The sequence below is a fragment of the Bufo bufo genome, chromosome 1 (genome assembly GCF_905171765.1).
Source record: "Bufo bufo chromosome 1, aBufBuf1.1, whole genome shotgun sequence".
Lineage (NCBI taxonomy): Eukaryota > Metazoa > Chordata > Amphibia > Anura > Bufonidae > Bufo > Bufo bufo.
The window spans coordinates 345,631,564-345,651,901 of record NC_053389.1 but is presented as its reverse complement, the minus strand read 5'-3'; the positions used below and the strand labels follow the sequence as shown (position 1 = coordinate 345,651,901).

The following is a 20,338-nucleotide window of genomic DNA, read 5'->3' as shown; positions in this document are numbered from 1 at the left end:
CCAAAAATATGTACCCTAAAAATAGTCCCAACAAAACTGCCACCTTATCCTGTAGTTTACAAAATGGGGTCACTTTTATGGAGTTTCTACTCTAGGGGTGCATCAGGGGGGCTTTAAGTGGGACATGGTGTAAATAAACCAGTCCAGCAAAATCTGCCTTCCAAAAACCACACAGTGCTCCTTTCCCTCTACGCCCTGCCGTGTGCCTGTACTGTAGTTTATGACCACATATGGGGTGTTTCTGCAAACTACTGAATCAGGGCAATCAATATAGACTTTTGTTTGGCTATTAACCATTGCTTTGTTACTGTAAAAAATGGATTAAAATTGAAAATTTGCAAAAAAATTGCAATTCATAAATTTTTTCTCCATTTGCCAATAACTCTAAAGGGCTGTTTCACACGAGCGAGTCCATTGCGGGAATCACGCTCCGTGTGTGAGTGTGATCCTCTGCTCTGGACTTGCAGGAGCGCACGGCATTATCATGATTTATAATGCTATGTGCCTCTGCTTGACCTTATTTCTACAGAATCATACTGACAGCTTTATGTCACTATGATTCTGTGGAAAAAAAGGCCATGCAGAGACACATAGCATTATAAATCATGATAATGCCGTGCGCTCCTGCAAGTCCAGAGCAGAGGATCACACCCACACGGAGCGTGATTCCCGCAATGGACTCGCTCATGTGAAACAGCCCAAAGGGTTAACAAAGTTTCTAAAATCAGTTTTGAATACCTTGAGGTGTGTAGTTTCTTAGATGAAGTCACTTTTATAGAGTTTCTACTCTAGGGGTGCATCGGGGGGGGGGGGGGGCTTCAAATGGGACATGGTGTAAATAAACCAGTCCAGCAAAATCTGCCTTCCAAAAACCACACGGCGCTCCTTTCGCTCTACGCCCTACCGTGTGCCCGTACAGTAGTTTACGACTACATATGCGGTGTTTCTGCAAACTACAGAATCAGGGCAATAAATATAGAGTTTTATTTGGCTGTTAATCATTGCTTTGGTACTGTAAAAAATGGATTCAAATGGAAAATTTTCCCCAAAAATTTAATTCTTACATTTCATCTCCATTTGCCAATAACTCTTGTGGAACACCTAAAGGGTTAACAAAGTTTGTAAAATCAGTTTTGAATACCTTGACGGGTGTAGTTTCTTAGATAGGTTTCACTTTTATGGCGTTTCTACTCTAGGGGTGCATCAGGGGGGCTTTAAATGGGACATGGTGTAAATAAACCAGTCCAGCAAAATCTGCCTTCCAAAAACCACACGGCGCTCCTTTCGCTCTACGCCCTACCGTGTGCCCGTACAGTAGTTTACGACTACATATGCGGTGTTTATGCAAACTACAGAATCAGGGCAATAAATATAGAGTTTTGTTTGGCTGGTAACCCTTGCTTTTTTACTGGAAAAAAATGGATTAAAATGGAAAGTTTGCCAAAAAATCGAAATTCTGAAATTGTATCTCCATTTGCCATTAACTCTTGTGGAACTCCTAAAGGTTTAACGATGTTTGTAAAATCAGTTTTAAGTACCTTGAGGGGTGTAGTTTATAGAATGGGGTCATTTTTGGGTGGTTTCTATTATGTAAGCCTCACAAAGTGACTTCAGACCTGAACTGGTCCTTAAAAAGTTGGTTTTTAAAAATTTCTGAAAAATTTCAAGATTTGCTTCTAAACCTCTATGCCTTGTAACATCCCCAAAAAATGAAATGACATTCACAAAATGATTCAAACATAAATTAGACATATGGGCACTGTAAAGCAATAACTATTTTTGGAAGTATTACTATGTATTATAGAAGTAGAGAAATTGAAATTTGCTAATTTTTCCAAATTTTTTGTAAATTTGGTATTTTTTTGATAAATAAAAAGGAATTTTTTTTACTACATTTTACCAGTGTCATGAAGTACAATATGTGACGAGAAAACAATCTCAGAATGGCCTGGATAAGTAAAAGCGTTTTAAAGTCATTCACACAAAGTGACACTGGTTAGATTTGCAAAAAAATGGCCTGGTCCTTAAGGTGAAATATAGCCGTGTCTTTAAGGGGTTAAGTAACTGCGCCTTTTTTGTCTTGCATTTTCATTTTTTCCTCCCACCGTTCCAATAGTAATAACTTTTTAAATTGTCCGATCATATAGCCATATGAGGGCTCATTTTTTGCAGGATAAGATGTCTTTTTTAAGGGGAACATTTAATTGACTATTTGTTTTATTGTAAAATGGGCAAAAAATTCTTTGTGGGGCTAAATTGAAAAAAATATATAAAAACATTTCTGCCATGGTTTTTGGGGTTTTGACATCAAGGCGTTCACTGTGTGCTAAAAATGATATGACGTCCTTATTCTGCAGCTCAATATTAATAAAGTGATACCAAACTTTTATATATTTTTTTGTTTTACTATCTTTAAAATAAATAAAAATCTTGGTTAATATACAACTTCTTGATCACTGTTATTCAATTTTTTTGGGGGGAAAGGTGACCAAAAAATTGTGAATCATGTGTTTTTCATTTTTTTTACATTATGACATTCACTGCACAGGAATTTTTATAATATTTTAATAGTTCAGACCTTTGCGGATGCAGTGATTTTTTAAAAACTTTTTTTCACCTTTTATTTAATATCTCAGCCCCCTAGGGAACAAGAACCTGGCATCTTTTGATCTTTAGAGACCTATTAGGGTGAATAGTATTTTTAGGCCTAGTTCACACGAATGTTTTTTTTGCGGGTGTACGGGCCGTTTTTTTGTGTTCCGTATACGGTACGTATACGGAACTATTCATCTCAATGGTTCCGCAAAAAAAACTGAATGTGTTCCGTATGCATTCCGTTTCCGTATTTCCGTTCCGTTGAAAGATAGAGCTTGTCCTATATTTGGCCGTAAATCACGGGTCGTGCCTCTATTCAAGTCAATGGGTCCGCAAAAAAAACGGAACACATACGGAAATGCATCCGTATGTCTTCCGTTTCCGTTCCGTTTTTTCTGAACCATCTATTGAAAATGTTATGCCCAGCCCAATTTTTTCAATGTAATTACTGTATACTGTATATGCCATACGGAAAAACGGAACGGAAAAACGGAACAGAAACGAAAACACAACGGAAACAAAAAACGGATCCGTGAAAAACGGACCGCAAAAAACTATAAAAGCCATACGGTCGTGTGAACTAGGCCTTACACTGTCCCTGCTGTGCTGTGCTTCATGCACAGAGCAGCAGGGAATTTATCAAGACAGGCCTGGACGGCTTCAGCAGCATCCAGGCTGACATGGTAACCTCACAGACGCCACGACTGGCATTGATAGCAGCACCTGAGGGGTTAAATGACCGGGTTCGGTGGGATCGTTATTCTCAGTCATTGCGGCTGGGTGCCTGCTGTACAATTCAGCTGGTACATGCTGTGTATGGATCAGCAGCCTGCTCCATACATTCCCTCGACCAATGTGAAGTACGGGCATGTTTTGAAGGTGGTTGAAGACATTGTGCACATTATAGAGAATTATTTTTTTTTTCACAAAGAAGTGTGTATGAATGAATAGAGAAGTTCCAGGAAGGTCTTACAAGTGTCAGCCATGAAGGAGGAGTTGGGAGCCCGTCCACGTCCATGAGTGTGCACATGAACTGATTCTGTTGGATAGCGGTACATTTATGGCTCACATCTCAGCCTAAAACATTTTTTTTTTATGATTGAATACGAAAGCTTGATGACAGCTGGAAAAGTGTATTGAAAAGCAGGGAGATTATGTCAAAAAAGTATGCATTTGACTTTTCTGAAAGTTGATTACAATAAATTCTACAACCGAAGTGCAGATATTTTTTTCTTAACCCTCATTTTATCTGTTTGGTAGGAAAAAGAAACACTGAAAACACTAAATACACAAGTGGGAATTTATCATTTGCGGTCCTTCTAATGCAATTTTAAATTTGTTTTCTGGCATTGCACCAAATTTAGAAATTGGCACAGGCTGGTTTTAAATTTGATGCACGAAACAAAGTGGCTGTACCTTTGTAAATGATAGCACACCAGGGGAATACCTCGCATTCTGTGAGATTGGCTGCAGAATTTTGTGTAACATTTAAAAATGTCACACATCATAAATGCGCTATAGTAATGATCAACTTGCTGAAACAGTCCTACTTTTCATGCCTCACAAAAAGCGTAATAGTCTTGACAAATGTCCCCCATAATACATATAGTTCATCTCTAGACATGTTATTACTTACTTGAATACTTTTTAAAGCAGCCACACCCATTTGAAGAAAGATTCCGTATAATACAGGCATTGGTATATACTAAACGTAAAAAGCAGAAGAAAGTAGAAATGATGAGATGTAAGGTGGAAATATAATTTAATTTAATTGTTGATTCTTTTTGTTTTCAATAAGTAGCTTTCCTGCTTAAAGGGGTTGTCTTGGCTTTTAATATTGATGACCTTCCCTTCATACAGCAGATCAGTGTAGGTGCCGGGTGTCAGACCCCCTCCGATCTGATATGAGGATACTGTAGGTCATCAATATAAAAAATCTGGACAACCCCTTCAAGGGCTCATCGAATGTGTGCCAGCCATTCCGTGCATTGTGTGAATTGCGGTTCCCAATGCACGGGCAACCTGTGTCCAGCTGCCGCAGGCAGATGCAGACCCATTCAAATTCAATGGGTCCGTGAATTGCCTGCACTGCAAATAAATAGAGCATGTTCAATTTTTTTGCAAAGGTACAGAGAGAAACCCCACAGAAGCACACCGTAGTGCTTCCGTGGGGTTCTGTGTCTCCGTTCTGCATCAGTCCTTCCAGACTGCGGACACATTCAATTGAATCCGTCAGCATCCTTGATACGGTGAGCACACGGCCAGTGCCCGCATATTGTGGACCTGCTGTTTGCCGGCCGCAATACAGGCCTGGCTGGCACATGTTCATGTGCATAAACCCTAAGCCAGTATAAATCTGCATTTTATACTCCATTCCCATTTGGGTTGACAGCTTCATTCCAAGCATCAGGACTTACTGCCAGAGCTGTGACTTTCATTATGAACCGAAGCCTTCTCAAGGATATGAATATCACCTTACCATATGTTGATTGTTTAATTTCACACTGAACATAACACAATTCTTATTCAAGATTTTCTTTATCTCCAGATAATCAGATACATTATTAGCTGAATCAGCAGATCGCATTGTCATTAGACACCACATTGGAAATGCCTACCTACAGCTTATTGTGATAATGCAACTTACCACAATATCCCATCTGGAAGGGTGTCCTGCTCATAAGATGATTCAGAGGCAGATGCCTGTGACCAAACACTATAGTCTACCTTGTGCTTTTTGCACAGTGAAACACAGTGTGCTAGATTCCTAGTGTCCACTCTGAATGACATGTTTGGTTACATGCCCCTCCACCTACAGGTATCCTATGGATGGCAGCATCATCTGGACAGAAAAGAAGGCTGGCTACACTAGAGACAGGGCCTCAATAATGATAAAAATGGCTTTATCCTTAAAGGGGACCTGTCATGTGGATATTTGATTATAATCTAACTAATTATATACAATCATTAACTACTAAAAAGTGCCTTAGATGTATTCACTTACTGGTGTGACAGATGGTTACCTCATAATATACACACAAAGATGCCACATGCCACATGCTAATAAGCTGATTTGAGTCCAGCGTGATGTCATTGAGTCCAGCGTTTTTATAATTCAGAGCTATAGCCACTCCCCTGCCCACCTGCTGCTGATTCATATGGAAAAAAAAACTGTCAATCAGCAGCAGGTGGGCGGGGAGAGTCAGGAGCTCATGACTATTCATGACTCATCATTATCAGCTGGAGCTTTTCAATACAAGATGTTGGCTGATTGACTGGGTCAATTAAAGAAAGTGACCCGGCATTTTGCTAAGAGAATCAGTCACTTATTTATGTTGCCCTTAGTTAGGACACCATAAAACTGGTGACAGGTTCCCTTTAAAGAATAATTAGTAAGGATCCAGTAAAGGAAATATAAGTAAGCTGCATAAATATATCTTTAAAGGGGTTATCCTAGACTAATACAGACCTCCCATAGTGGCCAACCCGCAGTGGCGATCATAGTTACCTCACCCCTGCTTCTGGGTTCAGTCTCTGTTGTTCATGGGCCAGTTATTCTCCTCCCTGCAGTGCTGAAATCAACATCCCGCGATGCGGGGGATACATGATCACTGCATCCAATCACAGGCCGCAGCAAAGACTGAAAACTGTTCACAAGAGGAGCATGTCACTGCTCCTGTGATTGGCTGCAACTTTCACATGTCTGACTGCACCCCATCCTCCGTAGACGAATGTTGATTTCAGTGTTGCATGAAGGGAAGAAGAAGACGTAAGGCAGCTCTCACCTGCAATAGTAGAATCACCAGAGGTGCACGGATGCCGCTCCTGGATGCGGTATATGCAATAAAAAAGAGAAGAAAATCCGGCTCTCTTCGGTGAAAAAATTAAAAACTTTTATTCCAGCAAATTAAAATCCATACAGGTGTACATGAAACAGTCAATGCATTTCAGACCTCAAAGAAATGTGGGTCCTTCCTCATGACAAACATGAGGAAGGACCCACATTTCTTTGAGGTCTGAAATGCATTGACTGTTTCATGTACACCTGTATGGATTTTAATTCGCTGGAATAAAAGTTTTTCATTTTTTCACCAAAGAGAGACGGATTTTCTTCTCTTTTTTATTGCATGAAGGGAAGAGAGCCACCCCTGGAGTTATCAAAACCAAACCCAGAGGTGGGGACCAGGTATTAAGTATGATCACCCCTTCAAACCACTTTTTTAAGATTAGCTATGAAATGCATAAACCCTTTTAATATAACAAAATAGAATACCTTAAGAACTGGTGATAAAAACACAGAGATTCCAGTTAGGATGAAGACTACTAAACCAGTTAATCTCTGCTCCCTGTAAAGAGAAAACTGTTTTAATATAAAGTTTGATCACTGAAATTCTTTTATTTGCACATGTAAAAGGGCTATACCACAAAGATTTTTTTTTTCAATCAAGTCCCTTATCATAAACATTTTTGTATTTACACTTCACCTCGCAAATAAAATTGAATAAAAGAGATAAAAAAGCCACACACACTCCACAATGGTATCATTAAAAAACAGATCATCCTATAAAAAAATGAAACCTTACACAACTCTCTAGAGATACTGTACCTATTTATCAATATTTATAAATATTTTTTTCAAAGTTAACTTTTTTTTGTATTAAAATAAAACACAAAAAAATATATAAATGTATCACTGTAGTCATACCGACTATTAGAATAAAGGAAATAGGTCAGTTTTAACACATAGGGAATGCCATACAAATGAAACCCATATAATTGTGTCGGAATCACGTTTAACTTGCCCTGCAAAAAACAAGCCCTCATCTGGTTATGTGAAAGGAAAAATTAAAAAGTTATGACCCCTGGAAAGAAGGTAGTATAAAACAATAATGAAAAAAAGAAAATCACACTGTCCTTAATAGGTTAAAGACCATAACAATGCCCCTGCTTTTTTCCCCTCAAAATGCACTTTTTTCCCCTCAAAGTGTGTGTGGGGGTTAAATATCTGTGTGTCTTATGGGGCGAATACTAATGATAGAAGCATAGAAACATAGAATGTGTCGGCAGATAAGAACCATTTGGCCCATCTAGTCTGCCCAATATACTGAGTACTATGGATAGCCCCTGGCCCTATCTTATATAAAGGATGGCCTTATGCCTATCCCATGCATGCTTAAACTCCTTCACTGTATTTGCAGCTACCACTTCTGCAGGAAGGCTATTCCATGCATCCACTACTCTCTCAGTAAAGTAATACTTCCTGATATTACTTTTAAACCTTTGCCCCTCTAATTTAAAACGATGTCCTCTTGTAGTGGAAACACTCATTAGTACAGGAGGATTGGGAAGCGGTGAATGCAGCACTCTCTGTGCAGGCTCTGTACGCATCGTTTCCTGGCCTTCCCTTGCAGTGGTCCGCATGCTGTGCTGTGCCCTTTGCACAGCATGAGGATGTTGGTGTTCTCTGTGACCTCACGCTGTGTGACATCGGGTCACAGTGCAGCAGGAAGACCAGGAAGAGCGCTGGATCTCAGGAGTGGCAGCGGCATCCGGAGCAGGAAGGTAAGTAAATTTTTTTGTCTGGTTAACATAGGGGGTCTTATTAACATAGGGGTCTAATCTGAGCTCTGAATGGGAGTCTTATTCACACTAGGGGTCTGATCTGAGGTCTGATTGGGGTACTATAAACATTGGGGGTTTGATTGGAGGTTTTATTAACATTGAGGGTCTGAGCTGAGGTCTGATTAACATTGAGGGTTTGCTTCAGATGAAGTCTGATATAACATTAAAATCAATTTATTAAAATAACACCATTTAAATAAATCACAATTTCAAAATATATACACTCAATTAGCTAATAGCTATGTCTACAGTATTTATCCTTTAGAATACTGTTTCTAATATGTCCACAAATTTACTCAATCAGTATTCTGCAGGAGATATATATATATATATTGATATGGTATCGGTCCCAATTTGGGCATATAGGAATATAAATAAAATATGAAGAACGAGTAGTATTTGCATATATTGGCTAAGCCTACCTAAGTTATATTATGCGCGTGCATTTAGTGACCATGGGGAAGGTACATTCAGATCTTATATCAATAATTAAACAAAAGCCAGTTTCTTTCGGTTTTTCACGCTTTAAAAATAGTAAGGTACTTACTGTACCATTTGGAACCTTCCATGCACTATTTTCCTGAAATTTAGCTGGCTAAAGGATGATATCCTGTGATAAACACGCAATAGATGAGCCTTCCACAATAGTAATCCCACGGCTGCACTTGTTGGGTTTTCTTGTCCTACTGCCAATACTCACAATGTGTCTCAGTATATTAGACAGTCTTACAATAGTTTAGAGGATGGTGAGTACTGGTCACATCTTCTAGACACATTTCGGGGCGCCTGTCCCCCTCTTCAGTAGCTGACTCAGTTTTATAGAAAATGCATGTATTAAGTATGTTCAGTCTTGGCTTATGTATGATATTAAAGTGTAACTGCCTTTTCATTTTTTTATACCCTAATGGTATATATAGAACACCCTGCTGTGCCTTTGTGCTTACATTTTTTTTATCATTTTCAGTTGTGCCTGATAATAACACAAAGAAATGCATGTCACTTTCACATTGAGCAGCTTCTTCTTTCAGCGTTGTCATGTGCAGGTCGTCTCCTCTGTATTATAAACAAAAGACGGGGAGAGCACTGGGAGGAGTAGCCTAGCCCTGAGTGCCTGGGCTCTGGCAGCAAGTGGAGGGGAAGGGCTGCTTTAGATGGTGATATCTCCTGAATGGTAGCAGCTAAAAACATGCAACTGGTCTTGTTTGAAAGCTGACAGGCTTTCATACAAGGCCAGAATGACAACTAAAGTCCAAACAACAGAGGAGAAATCACTGTTAGAAATCGAGTAGGGAATAATTGCGGATAAAACCTGTTTTACTTTCACTTTCAGCTGCATTCACAGCATCCTGATTTCTATCAGTAATATCTTCCCCTGGACTTAACATATTGCTGTCATTCTGGTATTGCCTGGAAGCTTGGAATGTTAGCTTTCAAACCAGAGATATGAGCAGCTAAAGCAGTCCCCCCCCCCCCCTCCCTGCCAGTCTGCAGGAGAATGAGGGAGCAGCTGCAGAGCTGACAGGTGACTATTAAGAAGCTTGAACAAATGCTTACTGATTTCATGTAATTGCAGGCTTGTCTCTGGTTAGCTGTATGTGAGAGGATACACACTGCTCTGGGGTAGTGGGTGAAGTTATCTGCATTTTGATTGGTCTTGTCTGTCTCTGGTTAGCTGTATGTGAGAGGATACACACTGCTCTGGGGTAGTGGGGGAAGTTATCTGCATTTTGATCGGTCTTGTCTGTCTCTGGTTAGTTGCATGTGAGAGGATACACACTGCTCTGGGGTAGTGGGGGAAGTTATCTGCATTCTGATTGGTCTTTCCTGTCTCTGGTTAGCTGTATGTGAGAGGATACACACTGCTCTGGGGTAGTGGGGGAGGTATTTTGCATTCTGATTGGTCCTGCTTGTCTGCTAGTTCATGTGAGGAGAGCAAGGGGTTATGGGAAGTGAGGGACATACAGGATGGCCTCAAGGACATGGCAAAGATCACCACATGAAGTGCAGCAGAGGCCATCTTAGGAAGATGCTAAAATAGAGGCACAGAGAAATAGGGCTGCTAAGGGCTAAATACAGACATCAGAAAGGTAAAATTAACTGAAAAATAAAGCTTTATGAATATCTTCCCTTCAGCATCACATATGTTAGGAATTTCATTTTTGATAGTGAAATGGCAGTTACACTTTACGTTACCTTGAAAACAGTTCCTAGATTCTACAGAGTAGTAAAAACCAAGACTGTGCACATTATTTTAGTTAATTTATATACAGAAATACGTCGAAAATGCATAATTGCTTTAAATATATGCAGCGCCTGACATACTGTATATGTGTAAAAGGGACACTTTAACCCCTTAAGGACACAGGGCGTACAGGTACGCCCTTGTGCCCTGGTACTTAAGGACACAGGGCGTACATGTACGCCCTGTGTATTTTCGATCACCGCGGCGCGCGGGCGGTGATCGGAACCCCGTGCCTGCTCAAATCATTGAGCAGGCACTTGGGGCAAATGCGCCGGGGGGTCCGGTGACCCCTCCATGTATGCGATCGCAGAAAACCGCAGGTCAATTCAGACCTGCGGTTTTCTGCGTTTCCGGGTTATTCAGGTCTCTGAAGACCCGATAACCCGGAACAGGATGGTGATGGTGGTGTGATTTCACTCCACCAATCACCATCCAGCGATCCTGAGTGGTGATGGTGACATCACCACTCAGGATCGCTTTCTAATTGGTCTGTGGGCGGTCCGGCGGCAGATTCAAAAGAGGCAGGCGCTCCTCTCCTCCTCCTTTTGTGTTCCGGAGCCGGAGGAGAGAGGAGCTGCCTGCACGTGTGTCCGCCATCGCTGCCAGCACCCCCAGGACCCGATCTCTGCCCCCAGGACCCGATCTGTGCCCCAGCACCCCCCATCAGGTTGTTGGGCATTTTCATACGTATACAATATTATCTAATGACATTATAATCAAAATGAATGCTCATCTCATTGCCTTTAAGAATAAGATTCAGCCTGAACCAAAGTTTTGTTATGTGGCTGAAAAAGCCAAGATGAGTTCATGGCAAGTTCAGTCTATATAAAAAAATAAAAATAATTGGGAACATAGATGAACATTGTATTTAAAAAGTTAGTGCTAAAGATATGAGACCATCTGTTAAGGAGTAAGCCAACTCCCTGAAACATGTCTGTCTGGAGGGGACGTGGTTACTTGATAAGGACTCATGTCCTTGGAGCACACCTGCTGTATGAGCTTCAATTTATATATACATAATTATATTATATATATATATCTTTGTATGGTATATTTAGTTTACAACATATGTTAATCAATAATTCATATAATGTGTTATCTATGTGTAACAATGTATCGATTTATATATATGTCATACTATGTATTTACCATTTAGAAGGTACAGAAACAACTCAGTAAGTTTAAGTTAATTGGATTTCAAAACAATAGTTATTCATGGGAGTACATAAATTAAATGTACAAGTTCCGATGCCCAGCATCAAAGCCGCTACATAAAATTTTCATCAAGTCAACCCATATTTCAAAAAGATAAGAGAAGACAGTCAACCGACAAATCCAGGATATAGGTAATTAAAAGTGTAAGGAAAAGACCTTCCTCAATAATTTATGGTAAGGTAGGTCAAAAGGTCCTGTGAAAGTATTATTAGATATTTAATTTTAATGCTTCAAAAGTTGTTATATTCACCTACAGTACTGCAGTGCCATCTGGAGGCAGATGGGCAACATTATATTATTTCATTATTTGTCCTATGCCATATTAGGAGTTGAAATAACGTCATGAGGTTATTAGCATGCGAATACACCCACCCTACCTGATTGGGAATCCCTAATCTAAAGGGGATGATTCTTAGATAAGGGGGGGAATAATTATTCGTGTGCGGAGTAGCAGGAGGGGATCAAGAGAAAGGAGCTAGTAAGAGAAAAGAAAGCTAGCTAGTGGAGGAGAAGTTGAGGTCTATCAAGATGGAAGCCATAATGAGATGCGCTATGATGGACCACCCAGCTTTCCTAGGAGCAGAAGTGAGATTCCTGCTAGGACTTGGTAAGAGACACAGAAAATGATATTTCATTTTATTAAGACTAATTTGATAGTGTGGGTGAAATAATACCATCTAGATTGGCGAATAAATAAATAATTAAATAAATTGATCATCTCCATATTGAGATGTAGTCTTAGGATATTGTGAGGCTTTATTCTACCTGCAGAAGAATCTAGACTCATAATCTAGCAAAGCATTAAATGATTGCTTTTATATATATATATTGATATTGATAGAACATTCTTCGCCAAGCTAAGTGATGGATTCCCACCGGAAAGACGTCAAGTCCTTCCCATTTTAAGATCCTAGATCCCTGTTATTTGTCTTAATAGTCTTACCAAAGTTATATCCTTGGATGGATTTGCCCATCTTGAAGTCATGTGATGTGTAGTTGGTTAGGGGGGGCAGAATGTATTTAGCATTCTATAATGATGTCTAGGATTAGACATGCCCATCCTGATATCATGAGGTTTTCTCTGAACAGAAGTAATGTATATAACTTACGTTCATATTTTGATATCCTAACCTAATAATAGCTTGGTTATAATGTCACAAGTTATTTCCACTCACATGTATTGTTAAGCTGTAATGCTTTATATTAATGATATATATATTCATTTGCATGTATCATTGTGTTTACTTATATATGTTTATAATCTTGTAACCAATAAATCTGCATATTTTTATAATACCTGTGTATCATTGTATAATGCAGAATTACATTTTATCATTAATATCATCTCACGTCAAAAAGAGCTTATTTATCTGAGGAAATAGTCGGACTCAGATGTGAATTGTATCAATTAGGTTGTCTACAATTCACCAGGTCATGATTTTAAGAATTTATGACAAATTTTATAAATGTTATTTTTTTTATGGTTAATTATTTTATGACCATAATTAATAATTCTTAATTGAATTATTACCACCCGACATAAAATGGAGGTTCCCACCGAGATGTGATTGATGAGATGACATGTTAATGATAGATTGTCATGTATATTGTTGCTGGCATTAGAATGCTACAGCCAGATCACGTTTACAACCCTTAGAAGGGCGTGATATATACAAAGTCATTATTAATGTCCTGGTACTGAAGGGGTTAAGCCCATACCAGAACCGCAGATGAGTTGTTGCAGAAAAGTGTTATTACACGAATGCAACCAGTGCATGACATGTAAATCAACTCAGGAGTTGTTTGTCTATGCTAAACACAATTGATGTTTTTGTATCGCCAGAAATTAATAGTAAATTGTCCCAAGATAGGGAACAGATGTAGGTCTCATTAGCCTAGGCGGTACAGGGTCCGGTTCTAGTCCTTTGTTTGACTCAGGAACCTTCCTATTAATTCCTGGCCAGTTAACTCCCATAGTTGGAGATTTACCCCCATATACAGGGAGGTTGAGATTAGTAGCTCAGGGCGTTACAGGATAATAGAGGAACTTTATATATAAAGTCTGACCCAATATTATTGATAAATAGAATCTATAAGAGAAAAGTTTTAAACAGGTTAATTGCTATGTATGCTAATATAACCATGCTTTCTTATAGGATCCTAATGTACAATCTACAATTGCCGCAGATATGATAATCCCCTAAGGGGGGAATTGTTTTTTTTTTATCTCACTCTGATTAATCGTTTCAGATTTTATATTTGTTTGTGATATATATATTTTTTTTTTAAGCAGAGTACCTAGAACCTGCTAATCTGTTTAGTAGTGAAAAGTGCAAAACTGTATTCAAATAGCTCTGTTAACTAACCCTAATTGCCTTAAAAAGTCTCCTAAGGGAGGGGTGAGGAGCACATTCCTTAAGCTAAATACATGTCAGTGAAAAGGTCAGAGGTCGCAGAGCTGCGCTGCGAGCTGATTTCTTAAGTCAGCCTAATGTAAAGGAAGAGTAAGATTCTCCCAACTTCATTGAATGTAAATTCTTTATCTCATGAAGTGAATAAAGAGTAAAAGAAAAGTTATTTAATATTTTGCTGAGATATAAATGTCCAAGAAACGAAACAAACTGCTTCATTAAATTAATAATTATAGCAAGTCAATAAATGATTAAGGATATTGATTACTAATCAATTTTTTCCACAGGATCATTAACATAATGTTTGTGTAGAGTTTTATTTCAGTGCTAAAAACGCCAAGAGCTGAACTGAGATTGAAAAATCCAAAATTTGAAGATGGAGACACATCATAAATTTCATATGATTGGTGGTGGTATTGTATGACTTAAAAGAGACTGAACAGTTATACTAACCATATTGTTTGTCTATCAATTGTGACTAACTTGTTGTCACTGTATTCCATATAGATACATGGACGCATATATATTACTCTGTTTTGAGGTAGTCTCAAAGTATTGATTGGGTTATTATCCTAAATAGGCACAACACCTAAGGCTATATTAGCCTAGCAGAGGAAGAATAGTTATATCTATTCATGGTACCCTGTAGTTTGTTTTTCTTTGGAAAAAAAAAACATAAAAGTCCTCAACTTGCTGCTGGCTAAAGTATGGCATAAGTCAAAGGCCTAAAATAGGCAGGTATATGTTTGATAAAGTTTATGCTGCGTTGTTTCTCATACTGTCTGTTGTTTTCTTAAGCTTAGATGATGACCCAAGATGGGATCACGTGTAGATGGAAGGACAGATGGCGGAATCCTAAAAGTCTTTGTATCCGGAACCAAGAGAACCTGAGGTCAAGGCTATCCGTGACGCAAGAGACGTCCAGTCGGAACCAACCCAGATGTATCCAAGATGTATCCAGGAGGGACAAGTGGGCAGAGCCCCAGGAGATTCGACAGCCGCTGCAAAAGTACATCACACCAGTGCAACATGACAAAGTATTCGAGATCGCAGATATAAAGATATGATGCCAAGCACCGCTCGCTAAATCGAGTTGCCAAGTTGCTGACAAGCCAGGAAGCTATTACTTCGAGGACCAAAGAAAGATCTTAACTAGAGACACGTTTCCAGAAAGTCCAGAAAACGACCGAAACGCCTTTCTCTCTACAGTGGTCATAAAAAAAGAAAAAAGAAAAGAACGAAACAATTGTATAATTTGCGTTCTATGAACCAACGCGTTTATCACTAATACAAGGAACGTAACACACTTGTAGTTAAACTAATCATAAAGTTTGTGCGTTAGATTTGTGTCGTAAAAGTACACACAAAGTTGTGATAAATTTATTCCAAGGTAAAACTTGCATTTCCAAATTCATTATGATTTGGAGCATTTAGCCCTTTATTGCATTTCAGCCTATTCAACCTTCTAATAACGAAATTGAATATGCTGAAAAGGGGGGATTTGTTGGGCATTTTCATACGTATACAATATTATCTAATGACATTATAATCAAAATGAATGCTCATCTCATTGCCTTTAAGAATAAGATTCAGCCTGAACCAAAGTTTTGTTATGTGGCTGAAAAAGCCAAGATGAGTTCATGGCAAGTTCAGTCTATATAAAAAAATAAAAATAATTGGGAACATAGATGAACATTGTATTTAAAAAGTTAGTGCTAAAGATATGAGACCATCTGTTAAGGAGTAAGCCAACTCCCTGAAACATGTCTGTCTGGAGGGGACGTGGTTACTTGATAAGGACTCATGTCCTTGGAGCACACCTGCTGTATGAGCTTCAATTTATATATACATAATTATATTATATATATATATCTTTGTATGGTATATTTAGTTTACAACATATGTTAATCAATAATTCATATAATGTGTTATCTATGTGTAACAATGTATCGATTTATATATATGTCATACTATGTATTTACCATTTAGAAGGTACAGAAACAACTCAGTAAGTTTAAGTTAATTGGATTTCAAAACAATAGTTATTCATGGGAGTACATAAATTAAATGTACAAGTTCCGATGCCCAGCATCAAAGCCGCTACATAAAATTTTCATCAAGTCAACCCATATTTCAAAAAGATAAGAGAAGACAGTCAACCGACAAATCCAGGATATAGGTAATTAAAAGTGTAAGGAAAAGACCTTCCTCAATAATTTATGGTAAGGTAGGTCAAAAGGTCCTGTGAAAGTATTATTAGATATTTAATTTTAATGCTTCAAAAGTTGTTATATTCACCTACAGTACTGCAGTGCCATCTGGAGGCAGATGGGCAACATTATATTATTTCATTATTTGTCCTATGCCATATTAGGAGTTGAAATAACGTCATGAGGTTATTAGCATGCGAATACACCCACCCTACCTGATTGGGAATCCCTAATCTAAAGGGGATGATTCTTAGATAAGGGGGGGAATAATTATTCGTGTGCGGAGTAGCAGGAGGGGATCAAGAGAAAGGAGCTAGTAAGAGAAAAGAAAGCTAGCTAGTGGAGGAGAAGTTGAGGTCTATCAAGATGGAAGCCATAATGAGATGCGCTATGATGGACCACCCAGCTTTCCTAGGAGCAGAAGTGAGATTCCTGCTAGGACTTGGTATAAGACACAGAAAATGATATTTCATTTTATTAAGACTAATTTGATAGTGTGGGTGAAATAATACCATCTAGATTGGCGAATAAATAAATAATTAAATAAATTGATCATCTCCATATTGAGATGTAGTCTTAGGATATTGTGAGGCTTTATTCTACCTGCAGAAGAATCTAGACTCATAATCTAGCAAAGCATTAAATGATTGCTTTTATATATATATATTGATATTGATAGAACATTCTTCGCCAAGCTAAGTGATGGATTCCCACCGGAAAGACGTCAAGTCCTTCCCATTTTAAGATCCTAGATCCCTGTTATTTGTCTTAATAGTCTTACCAAAGTTATATCCTTGGATGGATTTGCCCATCTTGAAGTCATGTGATGTGTAGTTGGTTAGGGGGGGCAGAATGTATTTAGCATTCTATAATGATGTCTAGGATTAGACATGCCCATCCTGATATCATGAGGTTTTCTCTGAACAGAAGTAATGTATATAACTTACGTTCATATTTTGATATCCTAACCTAATAATAGCTTGGTTATAATGTCACAAGTTATTTCCACTCACATGTATTGTTAAGCTGTAATGCTTTATATTAATGATATATATATTCATTTGCATGTATCATTGTGTTTACTTATATATGTTTATAATCTTGTAACCAATAAATCTGCATATTTTTATAATACCTGTGTATCATTGTATAATGCAGAATTACATTTTATCATTAATATCATCTCACGTCAAAAAGAGCTTATTTATCTGAGGAAATAGTCGGACTCAGATGTGAATTGTATCAATTAGGTTGTCTACAATTCACCAGGTCATGATTTTAAGAATTTATGACAAATTTTATAAATGTTATTTTTTTTATGGTTAATTATTTTATGACCATAATTAATAATTCTTAATTGAATTATTACCACCCGACAAGGTACATAGGGACAGTACAGGGAAAGTTTGGTTTAGGCAGGAAAAAAAAAAGGAAAGTTAGTTTCTGAACTTTGATTGCATCACCCTAAGTTAGGGTGTCTGGGGTCCACAGCACAGCTGTGTGACCCTAGACCCCCCAGGGGTGCTGCCACCCCCCACCCCCTGCCCCCCCCCACCTTTTTTGGGGTGCATTATTTTTTTTTTTTTTTGGTGTACGCTGACTGTGGCCGGCACTTAGTGTCCGGCCACTGTTAGCGCATCGTACACCCCACCGCTGATCAACTTCGGACGGTTGATCAGCGGTTTTGAATTTTTTCCCCCACATTTTTTGCCCTTTTTTTAGTTCGTTTATTTTTATTTTCTTCTGTTAGTTTTAGGGTTAAGTCCGCGAACACCCGTGCCCCCACACACACGCACACAAAATAAAGAGTTACACACACGCACATATACACGCAGACACACACTCCCCTATGGCCCGCCGGATGTTCTCGGCCAAGGAGGCATACGCCCAGCTTGCCTCCGACTCCGAGAGTCCCAGTGAGGATGAGGATGACCCCACATTCCTCTTGTCATCCGCGTCCTCCTCATCATCTAGCGATGATGATGAGCCCCCAAGGCGGCAGAGACGCCGCCAGACGGAGCAAGGGGACCGCCATGTTAGGGACCCTGTGGCCCACACTAGTACGAGCAGCTCTGGGGCTCGTACTGGTTTCCCGGCCCACCAGTTAAATCCACCGGAGCACCCTGCCGGTGAACTAGTCTGGTGTAGCCCAGAGCGATACGAGCCCGTGATTCCTGATTTTGTAGGCCAATCAGGAATCCAGATTTCCACAGTGGGCTACACTGAATATGACTTTTTTTGTCATTTTTTCAGTGACCCACTGGTAAATCTGATGGTGGAGCAGACGAATCTGTACGCCCAACAGTTCGTCGCTCAACACCCGGGCTCCTTTTTGGCCAGGCCCGGTGGCTGGACGCCGGTCAATGCAGCCGAAATGAGGACATTTTGGGGCCTCGTGCTGCATATGGGCCTGGTCAAGAAACCCAGTGTCAGGCTGTACTGGAGTGGGGACGTCCTATACCAGACCCCACTTTACAGTACGGCCATGACACGCTCCCGGTTTGAGGCATTCCGGAAATGTCTGCATTATTCAGATAATGCAGCATGTCAGCCCCGAGGTGATCCTGCCCATGACCGTCTGTATAAGATACGGCCGGTCATCGATCACTTTGGGGCCAAATTCATGGAGGCCTATGTACCTGGAAGGGAGGTCGTGGTTGATGAGTCTCTCATTGCGTTCAAAGGGAGACTCATTTTCCGCCAGTATGTGCCCTCCAAGCGGGCGAGGTATGGCGTGAAGCTATACAAAATTTGTGAGAGTACCTCAGGGGCGAGAGTATACGAGGGGCGAGATTCCCGGATTCAACCCCCAGAATGTCCCCCCACTCTGGGTGTTACCGGGAAACTTGTGTGGGACCTTATGTACCCACTGCTGGATAAGGGTTACCACCTTTACGTGGATAACTTTTATACCAGTATCCCCTTGTTCCAGTCCCTTGCCGCCAGATCCACGTCCGCTTGTGGGACCGTGCGGAAAAATCAACGCGGCCTCCCTGCCCACCCCCTCCAGGTACCTATCCCCTGGGGTGAGACCCGTGCCCTTACCACTGGAAACCTGTTGCTGGTCAGGTATAAGGACAAGAGGGATATCCTTATGCTGTCCACTATTCATGGTAACGGCATCACCCCTGTCCCTGTGCGAGGTACCGCGGCAACGGTCCTCAAGCCCGATTGTATCGTCGACTACAATCGGTATATGGGAGGAGTTGATCTCTCGGATCAAGTCCTCAAGCCATATAACGCCATGCGCAAAAGCCGGGCATGGTACAAAAAAGTTGCGGTCTACTTGGTACAGGTTGCCATGTACAACTCTTTTGTACTATCCCGAAGCGCTGGCAGCACAGGGACATTCCTCCAGTTCTATGAGGCAGTCCTCATGGCCCTGATCTTTTCGGACCGGAAAAGAGCAGGCCGGAGTACCTCGGGAACTGTAGGTGCCCGGATCGTCCCTGGCCAATACTTTCCAGGTGTGGTCCCCCATACTGGAAAGAAGGGACGAACCCAAAAAAAGTGCAGAGTGTGTCGCAGGAGGGGGATACGGAAGGACACGACTACTCAGTGCGACACGTGCCCCGTTCATCTGGGCCTCTGCATTGACGGTTGCTTCAGGGAGTATCACACTTCCATGGAGTACTAAATTTATATCCCAATTTAGCACTGTCATCGGATAAAAAAAACTGGTTCTCAGACTTGAGAAACTAAAATAATTTATTAAAAGTAGACATATTAGGTATCGCCGCGTCGGTAATAATCTCCTCTATAAAAATACCCCATGACCTAACCCCCCAGATTAACACGGTTAAAAAAAAAAGGTGCCAAAACCGCTATTTTTGGCACTTTTCCATTTCAATCCGTTTTTTCCGGTAACAAAACAAGGGTTAACAACCAAACAAAACTTAATATTTATTACCCTAATACTGCAGTTTACAGAAACGCCACATTTGTGGTCGTAAACTGCTGTATCAGTAAAAGGGAGGCCGCAAAAGGAAAGGACCGACATGGTTTCTGAAAGGCCGATTTTGATGGCCTTTTTTATTGACACC

General features: G+C 39.9%; 1 protein-coding gene across 1 annotated transcript in view; it reads right to left on the bottom strand.

Moving 5' to 3' along the window:
• The window catches only part of SLC4A9 (solute carrier family 4 member 9), a 251,606-nt gene that overhangs the window by 25,208 nt on the left and 206,060 nt on the right, over positions 1-20,338 (bottom strand). Inside the window, exons 19-20 of the mRNA XM_040442704.1 lie at positions 6,869-6,941; positions 4,232-4,300 (exon numbers count right to left, since the gene is read on the bottom strand). Of these exons, the coding sequence (XP_040298638.1) occupies positions 4,232-4,300; positions 6,869-6,941 (142 nt within the window). The remainder of the gene's footprint in view (positions 1-4,231; positions 4,301-6,868; positions 6,942-20,338) is intronic.